The sequence below is a fragment of the Pygocentrus nattereri genome, chromosome 3 (genome assembly GCF_015220715.1).
Source record: "Pygocentrus nattereri isolate fPygNat1 chromosome 3, fPygNat1.pri, whole genome shotgun sequence".
NCBI lineage: Eukaryota > Metazoa > Chordata > Actinopteri > Characiformes > Serrasalmidae > Pygocentrus > Pygocentrus nattereri.
Window position 1 is genome coordinate 21,549,033 of NC_051213.1, and position 17,492 is coordinate 21,566,524.

Below are 17,492 nucleotides of genomic sequence, written 5' to 3' on the forward strand. Positions count from 1 at the left end.
GCCCTAGTTGTGAGACATCTCACTCAAACTTTAGTTAAACATTTACATGATAGTTTCAATGAATGGATCATGTTAGATTCTTTTTTTTGGTTCCAATATCCGATCCAGTGATTTTGGCCAGTATCAGCACACCTCTGTTGAAAACCACTGATATACACAAAGGAATATAAATATATATTTTTTCTCAGGTGCCTCAAATTTTTTTCTCAGAAAAAAAAAAAAATTTTATAAAATGAGTGGTAATTTATGCCTCTCCTTGTAAAACACCTAGTATTTGTGGTTTTTATCCAATGTGGTTTTCAATTTGGCTATGCAATACTTCATTTTGATACATTAAGCGTGCTGCTGACAGTATTTAAAAATGCATGCATTGGTGGGCGGGGCCAAGGAGAATTCTAGTGCCAAACTAGATCTTCAAACTAGCTCACAAGACACCAACTATTATTTAAAACAATAATCAACTGTTACTCCATCGTTACCATATTTCTGTTTGTTAGTATTTATTCTAATTATATATAGCAGAGGTCTTTTGTCTTTTTTTCAGTCTTTTTTTCTTGAGTAAAATTCTGTTTACTCAAGTAATCATCACAGTTTACATTTTTTTATTATTATTTTTCATTAATATGTTTTTAACAGAGGAGTCAACTACAGCACATCTCAAATGCACTATCCCTGCCTCTCAAGTTCAGAGAACTGAACATGGCCAAAGGCTTTCCAAAGCCACTTTGCCTGCCAAAACCAAAACCCCCTCATTCCAAACAAATGCAGAGATGCCACAGTCCTGGAGAGAGCTGCTCTTTCAGCGTGTAAGTGGAGCTGGACCTGCAAAACAACAAGCTGCCTCCTGAGCCCTGCAGGTTAAAGCATCAGCAGAGACACGAAAACACACAAACGCTTGCATGTACACGTGAGCTGAGTTGTGCTGGTAGCAGGTGTGAGGCAGCATTCTTGCCACTGCTTTTCTGCCACATCAAATTTTACATGAAAACCATGTCCAATTTCCTCCATCCAAAAGGGTTGATGCAACCAGAGTGGCTCTGCATGCTGCATCTGTCCTCTTTAAAAACAGCGAAGCATTGTTTACTGGCTCCCTGACACAGGTGGGGGAGGGAGCAGGGCTCAGGAGGAGATCAGCGAGCAAAGGAGACAGAAGGTTAGTGTTCGTGCCCTCTCTCTGAGCCTCATTACAGGAGTAGTGTACGAACACTGAAAAAGAGCCTTGCTGGGCATGGTCAGACTACACTGCTTCACATCCCTGCTTTTCAGACACAAAGAAACAGAAAGCAAAAGAAATACAGTGAAGCATTTATCAGCCTGTTGTTCATTTAGAAACTTCCCCCTCATAGCACAATGGGAGTCCTTCTACATCAGTGTATCAGTATTGCTTTTACATAATACGTATTTTTAGTTTTAGTGGCCAAAATGTGGCTAACAAAATACACAGAAAACTGCATTGTATGTGATTTTTGAGTGCTGGTGTAACTTTAAGAGAACAGAACAAAATACATTCTTTTGAGAACCAGTACTTAGCATGAATTTCAACTTTATAAATGCAAACTTAATTACCATCAGAAACTCTGATATATTCAGAAAATACCTTGATAAAATTTTCTCAATACCACCCAATGTGCAAAAGTCGCATGAAGTTAAATACCTCTCTGGAGATTAAAAGTGGGATTAGCTTCATTTCTGAGATCCACACTGATGCTTAAAAGGGCTTTGGGATTATGATACATCCTCCGAAGTCTTAAATGCAGAACACACAGAGAGACAGTTCAATCTATTTCTGATTGAACATCTAATTCCTAAGCCTGATTCAACTAATCAACCTCTTCAGAAAACCAAGATCAGGTGGATCAGTTCTGCTAGACGTTTTTGTTTTGTTAGTTAGTTCTACAGGTAGACATCTCTAGGAGGGGGACCCCTGTTTTATTTCTTAAGAATGTTCAAAGACTCACAGGCTGAATGTCATTTTGGCATCTTTAGCCTCTCTCTCAGTCATCCACCAGACTGAACATAGAACTGAATATATATATTTTATATAATTTGCTTTTCCTTACTTTTAATGTCAGTCAAGGTGAAGATATTTTATTCCAAGTCATTTTAAAGGTTTTCTATTGGTCCATTCTATTGGGGCAGTCATAAGCTGGAGGTAAGGGAACCGGAAGATCACTGGTTCGATCTCCAGAGCCGACAGTACATGACTGAGCTGTGCTTGAGCAAAGCACCTAACCCCCAACTGCTCCCTGGATGCTGCAGATAGGGCTGCCCACCGCCCCGGGCAAGTGTGCTCACTGCCCCTAGTGTGTGTGTGCTCACTAGTGTGCATGTGGTGTTTCACTTCATGGATGGGTTAAATGCTGCCATCCAAGCAACGTCTTTTTCAGGGACGTCACTGCTTATTTCAGCAAGACAATGTCAAGCCACATTCTGCATGTGTTATAACAGTGTGGCTTCGTAGTAAAAGAGTGTGGGTACTAGACTGGCCTGCCTGCAGTCCAGACCTGTCTCCCGTTGAAAATGTGAGGCGCATTATGAAGCGCAAAATATGACAACGGAGACCCCGGACTGCTGAGCAACTGAAGTTGTACATCAAGCAAGAATGGGAAAGAATTCCACCTACAAAACTTCAACAATTAGTGTCCTCAGTTCCCAAACGCTTATTGAGTGTTGTTAAAAGAAAAGGTGATGTATCACAGTGGTAAACATGCCCCTGTCCCAACTTCTTTGGAACGTGTTGTAGTGTGTAGTGTGTAGTGTGTAGTCTTTGTAGTGTGTTCAATTAAATATAGGTTGAAAAGGATTTGCAAATCATCGTATTCTGTTTTAATTTATGTTTTACACAACACCCCAACAATTGGGGTTGTGTGTGTGTGTGTGTGTGTGTGTGTGTGTGTGTGTGTGTGTGTGTGTGTATATATATATATATATATATATATATATATATATATATATATACACATATATACATATATATACATATATATATACACATATATACACATATATATATATATATATATATATATATATATATATATATATATATATATATACACACACACACACACACACACATACACACACACAAAGACAAAAACAACTAGTTTTTAAAAATTGTACGTATGTGGTCAGGTCATATAATAAAAAGCAAGCTCAATAATGTTCAGTTTTTACTTAACTATTGTGTTTTCATTCTTTTGCTCTCTTCAAGGCTGCACTTAATTAGGAAGCATAAACCCAGTTCCTCTTAGGGCTCCACAGGGATCAAACATGCAAACCTCAAGTCTCTATTCAGTAAGAACATTATAATGTTCCACATTTCTAATAATTTGTAATATAATTCTTTTCACAGTGCCATGCACTGTAATTGAACTGCCAGCCATGCTTCCTCTATTTTTCCCTATTCTGTTCGTTTTTAACTTGTTTTTATATCTAAATGCTAGCACCGCCCCCTGTTACCACAAATTCAGTTATCAATAAGCAAGGTATTTGTATAGTCATGTGTACACTATATCAGGCATTTTACAGTACAGCAGTTTCCATGGCAACAACTAAATGAGAGAAAAGATGATGTGCTGAGATTCAAGTGCTAGAGACTGACAAGCTCTCGCAGAGAGAGAGAGAGAGAGAGAGAGAGAGAGAGAGAGAGAGAGAGAGAGAGAGAGAGAGAGAAGAGTGAAAGTAAAAGGAAGGACACAATAGATGAAATAGCTGTTGGGCTGTAACCTGCTGCTTGTCCTCAGTACAGCTAGAGAAAGTGATCTGATGATCTCTGTTGATCAATATCTAATGATCACCTTCCAGGGCTCAATAAGGCATGCTCGTGCCTGATGCTCTAATGCCCTTCTGCATAATTAACCAAAGCTACACAAGACACCTTTGGCAAAAGGGCAAACACACAGCTTAAACTAGCCTTGAACTTAAGAAAGAAACCACAGAGATAACAGTACAACCTAGGTAACACATTTCTCACACAGAAAATTACAGTGTTTACAGTTTTTACAGTATGTAGTTCTGAGCTATTTTATATTGATAAATAACTATTTGTTTATCACTGTTTATGATTTCACAATATTGTATCAAAAATGAAATGTGTTCAAATGTCATGTTTATCAGCAGTATGTGGGTGCAATATCTACAATAAAATAACAATTAAAAATAATAAATAAAATCTGTCCATATAATGATATTCAAAATATCATCAACATACATGACTATCTCAGCTTGAGAACCCTGTCAAGGAACACTGCAACCTTTACTAAGAGCACAAAATAAAGCAAGGAACATAGAACTGGGACCTCCATAAAACATCATATCCTGTGCTTTATCATATAATCATTATTAATATTCTACACATATTAAATATGCTTAATGTAGAAACCTATACATTATTATGAACCTTTGTTTATCAAAAACACTCAAAACACTCATTTCTGCTAGCGTGTTTGTGAGATGGTATCACTAAGCTAAGGGTGGTGTTTTCTTCCACACTTGCTTTAGTACTACACAGTTTTGTGTCTGCACACAGACTTTTGAAGATGAAGCATTTAACAAACTTCTTATTCATTTTTTGTTTGACTTTCCAATGAATCTTTCAGTAAATAGTGAAGGCTTAACTCTGTTAACCTTCAGCGGTGTGCCAAGCTGCTTGTTAAACAAAATCCAGGTTCTTAAGTGAGGTTAGGTTCAGTATGTTTTCTCTGTCTGCTCCTCCTGCCATACTGTGGCTGCATCTGTTAGTGATTGTTTACAAGCGCTGCTCAGATGAGAGGCTGTATCTATATGAAGAGAGCATGACAGTGAAGTGGAACCAGAGCTGCTCTGCATCTCTTAAAGATCTTAAATAAAACTGTACCTTGTTTGACTAAAATGCAGTGGCCATGAAAACATTACATGCATGTTAAATATTGCAATATAACGCCTTCCCAAATACCAGCAGGTCTAGCTGTGGTTGACCATTATTCGTCACCAACAACTCACATTTTATCCATTGATTTCCCAAACAAGAGAAATTTTATTAGTAATCATGAAATATTACTTTCAATATTACTTTCAAATGGCTACATGCAAATATGAGGACACACATATAACCATACGCTTTATAATAAGATAGACATTCTGAGTTAAATTATGTTTCACTAATTTATTAAGTGAAAATAAGTTAGCACATCCTCTAGAGGAAAGACACAATGGCATTTTCCTGAAATTTTTAGTGCATGATTTCTATTTATTTATTTGTTGAGTTTTACATACAGGAAAAAATAAAAACATAAAATCTCACATGTGCCACAACTTTTACACATATCAGATTGTTTTGAATGTTTTCCCAATGTGTTAACATCAGTAAATGTGAATTAAAGTGTGCAGGAGTGTGTTCTCTGTAGAGGATGTGTAACTTAAAATAAATAAATAAAAATAAATATCTGTTGGAAATATGCAACATTTTCACATTCTATATTATTTTCAACAAAACACTAAAATACAAAGTCTCAGTAACTGCTGTGTGTGATGGATAAAGTCAATTTTTTTTAGTGTACCTATAGCCAAATAATCCAGGGGGTGTGCTAGTGACAAGTCCACCTTTTCTCTTTCAACAGCAGTTCTATCAGCATTTCTCCTTCTCTCCAGGGCCCTGTGCCCCCACTGGTTTTGGGAAATGCTGGTTTAAATAATGACACACTGTGTCTGGGCTCTACAACAACCAACACAAAGCTGTGTGTCTGGAAGTAACGACCCCCTTCCTGCCTCTGCTCAGAGCTGCTTCCACAGGGCTCCTCTGAGCAGTCTCCAGTGCAGTGAGCACACAGCTGCAAATTGCTCTGTATTCTCCCTGCTGCTCACTGCAGAGGCACCACCCTTATTCTTTTGAGGAAGCATGTAAGCGAGAGAGAGAGAGAGAGAGAGAGAGAGAGAGAGAGAGAGAGAGAGAGAGAGAGAGAGAGAGAGAGAGAGAGAGAGAGACTTCCCCATTTGTTTCAGAAAGATGATAAAGTGTCACTTATAAGGTACAAATACATTGTTCGATCCACTGAAGACTGCGGCATTACAGGAAAAACAGAGTTGGGTACTGCAAACTCAGTTTGCAAAGATGGTAAACTCCTGAAATCAGTGTATTTGAGTTTCTATCTGCTGTCATTAGTATGAAGTAGTGGTCCATGAAACTAAATATTTTAAAATAAATTTAACAGTCACTACCAAAAGAACTCAGAAGTCTAGAAAAAATAATTAATCCTCCTTTGTCAAATCAAGTTGTTCGGTCAGCGAGCATTTTAAAGAAACTACAAACTACATAATTTTTCAGTTTTTATTTCATATAAACTATTTTCTTTCTATAAAACACCTTTCCATTCCATTTCCAACACCTGGGAAAAATACACTGAGGTCATGGCAGGTTGCTCAAAGGCCATCTAGAGTTTTCTATTCCAGGATTGGGATTTCTGTCAGGATTAAACACCAAAAGTAAGAAGCAAACTCTGGGAAAATACAGCAGAGAACATGCTTCATTCAAGCTGGAGATTCACATTTCAGTACAACAGGGCCATTAAAAAAAAAAAAAGAAAGAATTATGTTACAAAACCTGCCGCCCACAAGCAAAAGGCAGGCAAACAGAGAGACGGAGCAAATCTGCCGTGAAGAAAGGGAAACTCAGGGTGCAAAGCTGGCAGACACGTATCAAAAAAACATATCAGAACATGTTTACCATGTACCACACGATGTCAAGCATCTCAGTGTAAGAGTCCTTGTTAGAATCGTGTTTCCCCACCTGTAAGACTGCATTTGTTCACATCCTGCCCATTCTGGAAAGCATTCTGCACAATGTTCCAGTTTTCCAGTTTCATGAGAGGCAAAGGATCTCTTTTTGAGAGGTGCTCTGTCCATTTTTTGTGGAGCAAATTACATGGCAAAATTCCCTAAAAAAATCATTAGTTTTATCATTTTAAAGCAATTTAATATTGATCTAACATTTTGGTGCCGTTTATTTGCTTCACGTTTGCTGGAAATGGAAATCAAACTCTGTGGTTTACAGATTTTACCCTTCACCGAGTTGCTATCATGTTATCAGATTTTTTGGGCTCTGACTTTTCCCATTCTTCTATCTGAACCACCTATCATGCTTAGCATTTGTCTGCTGATCTTAAAGATTCTCTGTGTAAATTTCGAGCCATACGCCACCTACTATGGATCTGTGCATTTGAATATTTTGCAATTCAACTTTACTATCAATCCATACAACAGCTTACTTCTGTTCAAGTTCTCTCATCCAGAGAAAAGGTGAGGGAGAGTAAAAAAGATTTTAAGAGAGGATGAAGAGGTGAGCTAATATTTGGCTGAGGCCCATGGTCAAAGTGTGTGCAGAGAGAATGATTTTCTGGATCTGTGTTTAAGAGACCTGGTTATCAAGCCCTTGATCATGAGTGTGTCTGAACCCAAACTGATCTCTTTACCAGCCTGCCGCTTCTGTCTTCTCTTATCTGTGGAGCTGCGCTCCGATGAAAGCAACCATACCCTCATCTCATTACCACCCAAACCCAGTCTGACAGCACGCGTCCGTGAGCACATACACATGCCGATTCCCTCTAACACACACACCTACACCATGCAAACACTCATTCTCTCTCTTTCATTCATAATAGAGGTGGAAATTATTTGCTAGTTCTAGAGTCAATAATGATCCTCTAAACTGATTATGACTCCTAAACAATCTAGAAGTCAATTCCTGATGGAAAAAACAGCAAGCTTAAAAATTCAATTAAGTGAGCAATCAGTAAATGTAATACCACATAATTGAGGAGGCAAAAGGCTTTAAATAACATTTTCAAACAGTTAAGTGCAAAACAGCTACTGATGGTGTAGCACTGCTGTTTCCTGTAAGTGTCCGGTAGAAAAAAGCAGCAAGTGGCAAAGAGGGCTCTGTTTCACAGAGATTCAAACAAATGGAAAATGTGCACAAATCTGTTTCCATCTAGCATTGCTGCAATCCCTACTGTTAAAAAATATAGTCAACTCCAGAACTCTGGATCCATTACCATTCAAAAGTATGGAATCTGTTTCCATTTAAAAGTCTGTGATTGCTATTCATTAATACAAAACCATTCTGGTAGCAGATAAATGTGGTTTGGGGAGATGTGAAATGATGTAGGATTTATAACCATTTTCATACATGGCCACATCCCCCACCCCTCACACATTTTTAAGGGCTCAAAAGCAACCTGTCTTGTCTTCAGCAAGTGAAATGCATGCTTGACTGGACTGAGGTCAGGTGATTGACTTGGCATTTCACTTAAAGTCTTAAAAAAGGGGCACGGTCCATCTGCACTGTGAAGTGCCATCCAATGAGTTCTGAAGTATTTGGGTGAATCTGAGCAAATAATACACCTCTGTAGACTTCAGAATTCATCCAGCTGCTTTTGTTAGCAGTCACATGAACAAATACAATTCAGTTCCCCCAGCAGCCATACATGACCACTCCATAAAGCTACCTCTGCCTCCAGATGAGATACTCTGTTTTAGATAATGAGCAGCTCCTTCTTTTCTACTATTCTCTTCCCATTATTCTGGTGCTAGTAGATTTTTGTCTCATTTGTCCATAAGATGTTGTTCCAGAACTGTACAGGCTTCTTTATATGTTTTTTGGTAAACTCTAACCTGGTCTTGCAGTTTTCAAGATTTGCCAATAGTTTACATCTTGTATTTACTCTGGTGAAATCTTTGATTGTTGATTTTGACACAGATATGCCTACCTCCTGAAGGGCGCTCTTGAACCATCATACTTGTAAAGGCTTTGTCCATCACGAGGGAAGAAATTCTTCTGTCATCCAAGGCAATTGTTTTATATGATCTTCCAGGTTTTTTTAAATACTCAACAGTTGATTTGACCACACGTTTTTGTTATTTCTCTGATAAGTTTGCTTTGATTATTCAACCTTAATGATGGCTTCCTTGACTGACAGTGACAGCTCTTGACTTCATACTTAGAGTTAACAGTAACAGATTCCAAATGCAAAAACATAGATCTTTTATCTACTTACTTGTAAGTGTAATAATAAAGGAGCAACACACACCTGGCCACAGAGCAGCTGAGCAGTCAACTGTCCAACTACTTTTGAGCCCCTAAAAATTGAGTGAGGGAAAGAAAATCCAATTTGGATATAAATACCCTCAAATTTAAGCCGAACATCTGCACTTCCAGACGGTGAATTATTTCAAATCCAGTATGTTGTGGTTAGACAAACGGTAGAAGAACTGAATCATTCATACTTCAATCTAATTAGTGGCATTCTACTTTTTTTCTCTCTGCATGAGGATACACATGTCTCTTACCTGAGTGCGGAGGATCTCCCCTTTGGTCAGCTGCATGTCTCCAGTCAGCTCTTTGACAGCGATGCCCAGTGGCTCCAAGCGTTTACTGAAGTAATTAGTCATTTCGGCAGCCAAGGCCTTCATTGGAGCCACATATACTATCTATAGATGACACAGAGAGAGAGAGAGAGAGAGAGAGAGAGAGAGAGAGAGAGAGAGAGAGAGGGAGAGAGAGATTGATAAATGAGTGATCATTACAGTATGGTTTGTTCCTTGGCAACCTGCACAATACAACATTTAGGGAAATATGAAACAGACCACTAAGACTGAGAAAGTGTAATGGTGATGTATGAACACTGTCCATCATCATTACACTTGCCATTGTTTGTGTTCATGTGCTATTCACAGGATAGGGCACCCAATTACACCCCTCCCCAAACTGTGGAAAAGCTCAGAGAAGTGTCACAACCGGATTAAGGTCCGAGCTTTCATAAAAGGACAAAGAAGCACCAAAGGTTCTCCCGTGAGCTCTCCACTAGGTATACGGTTCTCTTAATTAGAGTGGATAAACAATCAGATCCGTGTGTATTAAGACAGAAGTATACCTTGAACTGGTCCTTGCGGATGACCCCGCCAGGCTGCAGGTGCTGGCGGATCTCGTGCAGAACAGTGAGCATGGCGATGTTGGTCTTGCCCGCACCCGTGGGAGCGCACACCAGCATGTTCTCATTGGTGTTATAAGCCGTTTCGAACACAATGGACTGTATCCTGTTCAGCTTCTTCATTCCCTTAAACACCAACTGCCCAATCTGGAAATAATGAAAAAGTAAAAGCAAGACAGAAAGAAAGAATGCAGGAAAACAAACAAGCAAGTACAAAAGAAAGAAAGAAAAAAAAACAAGAAAACAAGAAAGAAAGCAACTCAAATAATAAACCAAAATCTCTGAGGAATGTTTCCAACACCTTGTTAAAAGTTTGCCATGAAGAATTAAAGCAGTTCTGAAGGCAAAAGGGGGTCCAACCGTTTACTAGCAAGGTACCTAAAACAGTGTACCTAATAAAGTGCCAGGTGAGTGTGTGTGTAAGTACACATAACTGAATGTAGGTGATATCAACTGTGGATCATTTAAATATAAAAGCTCAATTAAGTAGAAAGATGGAAGCTAAAGAGTGATGCTGGTGAAGGATTTCCACAGAGGCATTTCAGGACTGAAAGCCTTCCAAGATTTAACAAACTTGTTCATACCAGCTGGGTATGTCTACAAGTGTGAGACACATATGGTGAGAGGGAGAAAGCAACAGTGCAAGAACAGGAGTAGCCAAAACCTAAGTACCGCACCACAGTCCAGAGCTAATTAGACTTCTAAACGGTTACTATCATTGCAGTCCAATCTCTTTCCACTTCTATTCAAGGCAGGCAACTTCTAAAATCTTCCTGACATACAAACAAATCATGTTCCAAACTAATAAACCACCTACACTCTCTGTCCAAGTCAAAGTGAGATCCAAAACCAACATTGGCCTCCACTGAAATATGGCAGACCAATTACACTCCAGCAAGCATTTCTCAGTGCGTTGCTTGGAGGATGTTCAGCACTAGAGCAAACGGCTAGCAGTCAAAAGGCCATCAAGCCATGGAGGAGGAAACAGTTCCGAGTGGTGTCGCGGGCTGTCAATCAAATCTGCCCACGCTGGCTGGCTTCGCCATGACAACGCACCGGGGGTGACAGCCTTCAATCTCAGCAGAAGTATGATAAGAAATGAAAAGGCCTTTCTGAAGGCTGCTGCCACAGGGAGCAGACTTAAGCAACCGCTGAGAGGGGATATTTTTCACTGCATTCCACTCAGACTGTGCGAGTAGGCTGAGATCAGCAGTGACCCAAAGTAATAACACATGCAATTAATAACTCATAATTCTACCGGCAAAACCACTGGGACCTGCTCGCACCGGCTCCTAAGAAAACCTCAGCGAGAAACCTGCAAGTTAGCTGGATCTTGTTCAGCAGGAAGGCAACTGAGTTCAACAAATCACAAAGATAGCAGGGGGGTGAAATCCACAGTTTGTTCATTCACTCATGTAGAAGAATAGATAGCACTTCTAAGTGCTAACCTCTCCTTTAACCACCTGTCCCTCTCTCTCTTTTTCTCTCTCTCTGCCCTCCTCTTTCACACAGCTGGTCAGGCATGCTTTCGGCTCAGGAGGCGGTGTCATTTATTTAAGGATTCATTAAAAATATGTCACCGCTCTCCTCTCTTCCCTCGTTTCACTCCAACGCTCATAAAAAAATCAAAAAACTAAAGTGTGTGGGTGACTTTTTTGGAGCAGCTCTAGGGCCAGCGGAAACGGATGCCGCGACAGAAAAGGTTATTAATGCATCAAAGAGCAACTTTATTAGAATCCATTTAATCCAGACAAGGTGAAGGACGTTTGCAAGGTGAGTAAATGAAGGAGTTCGGGTCTCAGACAGGCAGACATGGCCATTGAAGAACACCTTCATCAAGTCTGTGAGGAGGGGGGCATGCTAATGATCGGGACAAGATAAAGCAACTGAGCTTTGCTGCTGTTACAACCATCATAATACAGTAACAATCATCATCGCCATCATCATCACCATCATCATCTGCAGCAGCAGTAGCATGTTCTCTTGTGAGTATAGTGGATAACTATAGAAAGGCACATTTACTGCCATTAGCCCTAAATAGCAGTGGGTGTTCTCGCATTTCTAGAGCTGCTCATAGTGTGCTAGTAGCGGCAGGCTTTTTTAATGCCCCACTCAGTAAACAAGTGGAGAAGGTAAATTCTCAACCGCCTCATGGCAGCCCAGCGATACCAGTGTCTGCCTTTCTAACCAATTATTTCCCCAAGGGGCAGATCCTCAGAGCACCCACTTATAAATATTCATGCCTGAATTAGGAGCTCTTGTCTTCTCCCCTTCACTTCTCGCACAGCACTGTGTCCCTGTGCCCACCAAACTAGCCGAACTTATTTTAACAGCTCCCTTCGTTTTGATTTATCTACTTCGTCTGTTTGTAACAAACGGCTAAGCTCCACACACTCTTTAAACATGCAAATGCATGCAAATGCATGCATGCCCCAATCTTCACCTTGAGGTAATGCAAACATGTTGCAAATATGGACTCGCCATCATGTAATGATCTCAAAAAAAATGTTTCAGGTTCCACTTTTCCCTTCTCCCTCTGTTCTCCATTCTTCCAAAACACATTTTCTATTATTATGCAAATATATGCATGCTTCCCCTTAAACAGTAAAAGCGGACCGGTCCCTTTTTCAGGAGTGCTCCCGGAGGTGCCAATGTACACTCTGCAAGGTAGCGTAGCCCTTAGCTAAGCCATCTGCTGACACACACAGTCTGATAAACTTAAAGCAGCTAGGAACACTGTCACACATATGCTAAAAGCAGCCTTTTTAAAGCTCAAACCACACCAGGCTTGCACTCCTCTGGTTGGTAGAACTTTGGTAATCATTGTACTAAACAAGCTTATGATCAGCCCCCCTTGAGTGAGGATACAGAGTGATTGTCACATTGGCTGCCTGTTAAAATTTGTTCAGCTTTAAGCTAGAGAATAAATCTAACATCACCAGGCAAGGCTCCAATTCAATTAAGCCAACAACACAGTGTCAGACTTTGAGCGCCTGATGTTTCGAGGAGTATATCTCTCCTGGAAAACGCTTGTGCCGAGAGGCCAAACTCAGCTTTATCCCTCACACTTCATGACTCCCTTGGCTTTCACCAACAGTCTTCTTGAGGTTTTCACTTGGTGAAGTTCAGCAGTAAAAATGAGCCTTAAAAACAGAGTACATGCAGTTTAGTCCATATATATTTTGACAGTCACACATTTTTTGGTATTTTGGCTCTCATGCACAATGGACTGAAATCTATGAGGTTCCAGAATAACAGCTTTAAGTGCATGTACATCTATATTACAGGAACTATATAGGAATGGCAGTACTGTGCAAAAGTCAAAGACCACTCTTTATTTATTTAATCACCAGCCAAAAGGACATTAAATGCAATTTATTCATTGCATCAAAGAAAACTAATCTGAAGAAATCTAAATCTTCCATTATTTTCAGGAGACTTGCTTGCAGATTTTAAAGAAATCTGTAGTGACATTTTTCCACACCTCTAGAATTCGGTCTAAGAAGATGGTACAGTTTTCTACTTCTCATGATCATATCCCAAATACATTCAATAATGTTGATGTCTGGACTCTGGGGTGGTCAGGGGATTGTTCTGAGAACACCAGGAGCCTATTTGCCTGATTATTTTTCTCTTTTTTGTCTATTTTGTTTTCTCAGTAAAAGCTTATTGACACACCTTCTTTCAGGCCCATTGTGTTGATTTGTCTTCTCACAATGGAAGAATGGACAGAAACACCTGTGAAGTGGAGCTTGATTTTCTCCTCTCTTTCAAAGATGAAGGCTTTAAGTATTGTTTATCTAATGGTGACAGGTCTCACATTGTTTTTTGGACTCAAGATTTCTCTATATTCTTTGTTTTTTCTCTTTCTCCTTCTCTCTTATGGAAATAGATTATTTTATATGAAATCACCTCTAAAATATATGGTGAAAAATTAATAACTTACTTTTTAGCCATCTTGACTGGGAATTAATTAGGGTGGTTCATGACTTTTGAACAGTGGTCAAATATAACTGGACGAATGACAAGTCATCAAAGATCATAAATAATAGGTATAATTAATGATTTACAAATAGCACCATGCATGAAATAGAGGTGATCACATACGGTTTAAAGTATGTACAGTTTTGCTTTGTTGTTAGAAAGTCTACAGTCTTAAAATCTCACTTGCCAATTACAGCTATTTCTGACTGAGGATTCAAAGGTTGGTGGGCAGGGGGTGATTAGCTGAACAACCAAACTGTGACGATAAAAATCTTTCAAAAGAAGAACAGAATGTTGCTTCTGGAATTTACTCTAGGGCATTCAGTTTGTGCTTGCAATCTACTAAAGGGATATTGTAAGAATAAGAGTCTATAAACATGCATATTTAAACCGAATGAATATGCAAGGAAGTACCATCATCATAGAACCATATTATCTACAAGCTCTCCTATGTGAGTGTGAAGAAGAGGGCCTTGTGGTTCTCCTCTGTTCAAACTAGTCCACTATGTGTCCAACAGAACCCGACAGTCTAATTAACTGTGTGGATGCACAGCCATCAGGCCATATATGATGACTAGGGGGGATGGGAATATACCAGCAACCCACCAGTGACTTTAAACACACTAATTGGACCCTCATAGATCCCTGCAATGATTTTATAGCAACTCTCAACGCCCCAATCACTTTGACCTGTTTTCCTGACTATACTGGTTTTACAACTCTAAACTCTGAACACAAACACTAAAAGCAGACATTTTGTTACTTTCAGACAAAACCTGAACCATTAACCTTTTTGGTCTACTTTTCAAAAGATACTGAGGACAGAAATGACTCAAAACATGGCTCACTTTTCACATTTTGATCATGTTATCTTAGATCTAACTGGCCAATAACATTAAATACTATCCCTGTTCCAAATAATGACCATGAACTGCATTTGTTCTGTGTTTAGGGGAATGATTTACTCTCAGAATTCTCTGATGGTAGTAGACTCATCACCTTCTCAGGCTGAAAAACTCATGAAATCTACTCGATTTACATAAATGGCATTTTCATTATTGAAAAAACAAAAAGGTTTCACTAAGAGGCGATAAGTCTGCATGTATGAAAAAAACATGCTGGTTGCAGTAACTTGGAAGCTTACCTTGACAAAGTGTGTATATAGTCCACGTCTGTGTGGGAGTGTGCAGGGTGTGCGTGTGTGTTAGTGTATGAAATTGAGAAGGCGCATGCTCGTGTATATGTTTAAGCCGCTGCAAATTATTAAATTCTCAGTGTCGGTAATAGAAAACTAAGAGATATAATTGTTGTTGTCTGCATGCTATCCTTTTAATTACTTTTTGGTTCCATTTCATTCCATTTGAATTGACAGCTTGATCAAGTTTTAATTGCAAGTTTTAGCAAACAGCTTATCTGCCTGCCTCAAGCCCACACAGCACAAAATGACCTGCCTGAGCGACACACACACACGAAAATGAATGCACACCAGTGCATAAATTAAATTGACTATTTTTCTTTTTTTTTTTTTTTTTTTGGGGGGGGGGGGGGGCAATAACGTAAATACACCCCCCCCACACACACACGCGCGCGCAGAAAAACATAGACCTACACAGCAGATGCACTGTATCTGACAGACTAAGAGATGCAGATGCAGCAAACAGGAGGCCCATTCATTTCCCTTCAGCAGAACTGCAGGAAGCGAATGAGAGAGAGGAAAAAAGCAGGGGAAGAGAGGAGTAATTTATCACCCCATCCTCAGGCAACTGTCCAAGAAGAGCCTAAATCCTGCACAGAAACGAGAGCAAATGCAGCAGCTCAGTGTCACCCAAGAAATGGACAGAAAATGCCCATCAAACTGCAGCTATGTTTAAGCACAACTGCACTGAAAATGAACTTTTTACATGCTGAAATTAACCAGATATGTAAAATATTAATAAAAGGCCCAGACTGTCAAAAACTGTAAGGCCATTTTTGGCCAACATGCAACATTTTCGCATCTCCTTTCAACAGGAAATGGAAGCTGCCAGAATGGGAAGATGCTGTAATGTTTCTCAATACTCAAATATACATGAAAGTTGATTGAATTCAGCTCTTTGACAACCATCACTGACATGAGAATGCAAATACAGCTGGATATGAGAAATGGGGTGAATCCTTCAGAAAATATAAGCTACAAGTGAAACAGGAAATTTTTGCAGAGAGCTTTGAATCTCACCTACTAAAAGAGAACCCAGTTTCATCACAGCTATAATGATGAGAGGAAACTAAGTGCTAATATATGACAGCAGTCATTTTTACAGTGACAGGGACAGTATGTCATCTGAGACTTCAAGACAAAAGACATAGGAGTCAAAGACAAATGCTAACCAAGTGTCTGACCTTTTAACTTGCAGCACTTCACATCTGTTCTACCAAAATTCAGAACAACAAATACTTTTTTAATTAGAAAATTATGTGCAAACATCATTTCATCATTTACTCCCTCAATTCAGGCTGAGCATAGTCAGGATGCTCTTGCATTCATGCTCTTGAGAATAAATACAAAAGGAAAAGCTTTAATTGTTGCTAAGGATTTGGACCTGATGCATTCTTTTTTCCAGAATGATTTCCCATCCAGTATTTTCTTCTTATATTAGCCTAAGGCTGCTTTCAAAAGGAACATTCTATGTGCTGCACTGACTGCTCATGACCAAGGCAAGCTTCTTTCACACCACTCATGGTATGAGCAGTGCTCACCAGTTGGGTGCAGAAGTGGGTGGGGCTATCTGATTAAACTAGCCTTTCAGGTAGCAACATGAACTGCCAGATTTACCTACTGCTCTCCTATTAGCCATGCCAAGACTTGGTTGAAGCATAAGTTGAAAGCATTTTAACTTTATAGGACCCTGCGTGGCAGACTCCGTTGTCACTGAGCTATACACAGCGAAATTCCACATCTGTTAGATTCATCACATTGACAACAGCATGTTGGAAAGTGCAGTAATGAATTTGTCATGTTTGCTACTGATACCCATGGACACCATTACGCCATATCTAATCACTATAGAATCTTTACATCGGGTACAGCTAAGTTTCTTCACAATCACATATTGCATTTACAAAAGTTATTTAAACAACCCTCCACTGAAAAGTTCTTTAAGGAATCAAAGGTGATTCTTCTATGGCAAAGCAACATCTAAATAATCCTTTCTGGCACCTTTATTTTTAAGAGCGGAAGAGCAGCATGTTTAAAAACAAACATTGTACCCTATTACCAGGTTTCTGCCTTTAAGACTGATATAAATGATGTCTATTCTAATGATCTGTCCTGAAATACCCCGTATTCAAAAAGCACAGACAGCTGAAACATTTCTTATAACTTCATCATGAATGGATGAAGCTAAACTGCTGTAAGCTGAATAGATGTATATAAGAAAATGAGTTCGATCTTGCAACACCACAGAAATCAATTCAAAACAGGCTGTTTTTACAGCTTAGCTGCAGTAGACAGACCATATGTACTGGGCATAGAATGGTATGTTCTGATATTTTAACAATGCTTTC

The 17,492-nt window shown here is 39.3% G+C and overlaps 1 protein-coding gene across 3 annotated transcripts in view; it reads right to left on the minus strand.

Annotated features, from left to right (window-relative positions):
* ascc3 (activating signal cointegrator 1 complex subunit 3) overlaps positions 1–17,492 on the minus strand; it is a 149,869-nt gene that overhangs the window by 93,301 nt on the left and 39,076 nt on the right. For all 3 annotated transcript variants that reach the window (XM_037537204.1, XM_017708223.2, XM_037537203.1), the window contains 2 exons: positions 9,909–10,112; positions 9,325–9,465 (listed from right to left, as the gene is read on the minus strand). In XM_037537204.1, coding sequence (XP_037393101.1) covers positions 9,325–9,465; positions 9,909–10,112 — 345 coding nt within the window. The remainder of the gene's footprint in view (positions 1–9,324; positions 9,466–9,908; positions 10,113–17,492) is intronic.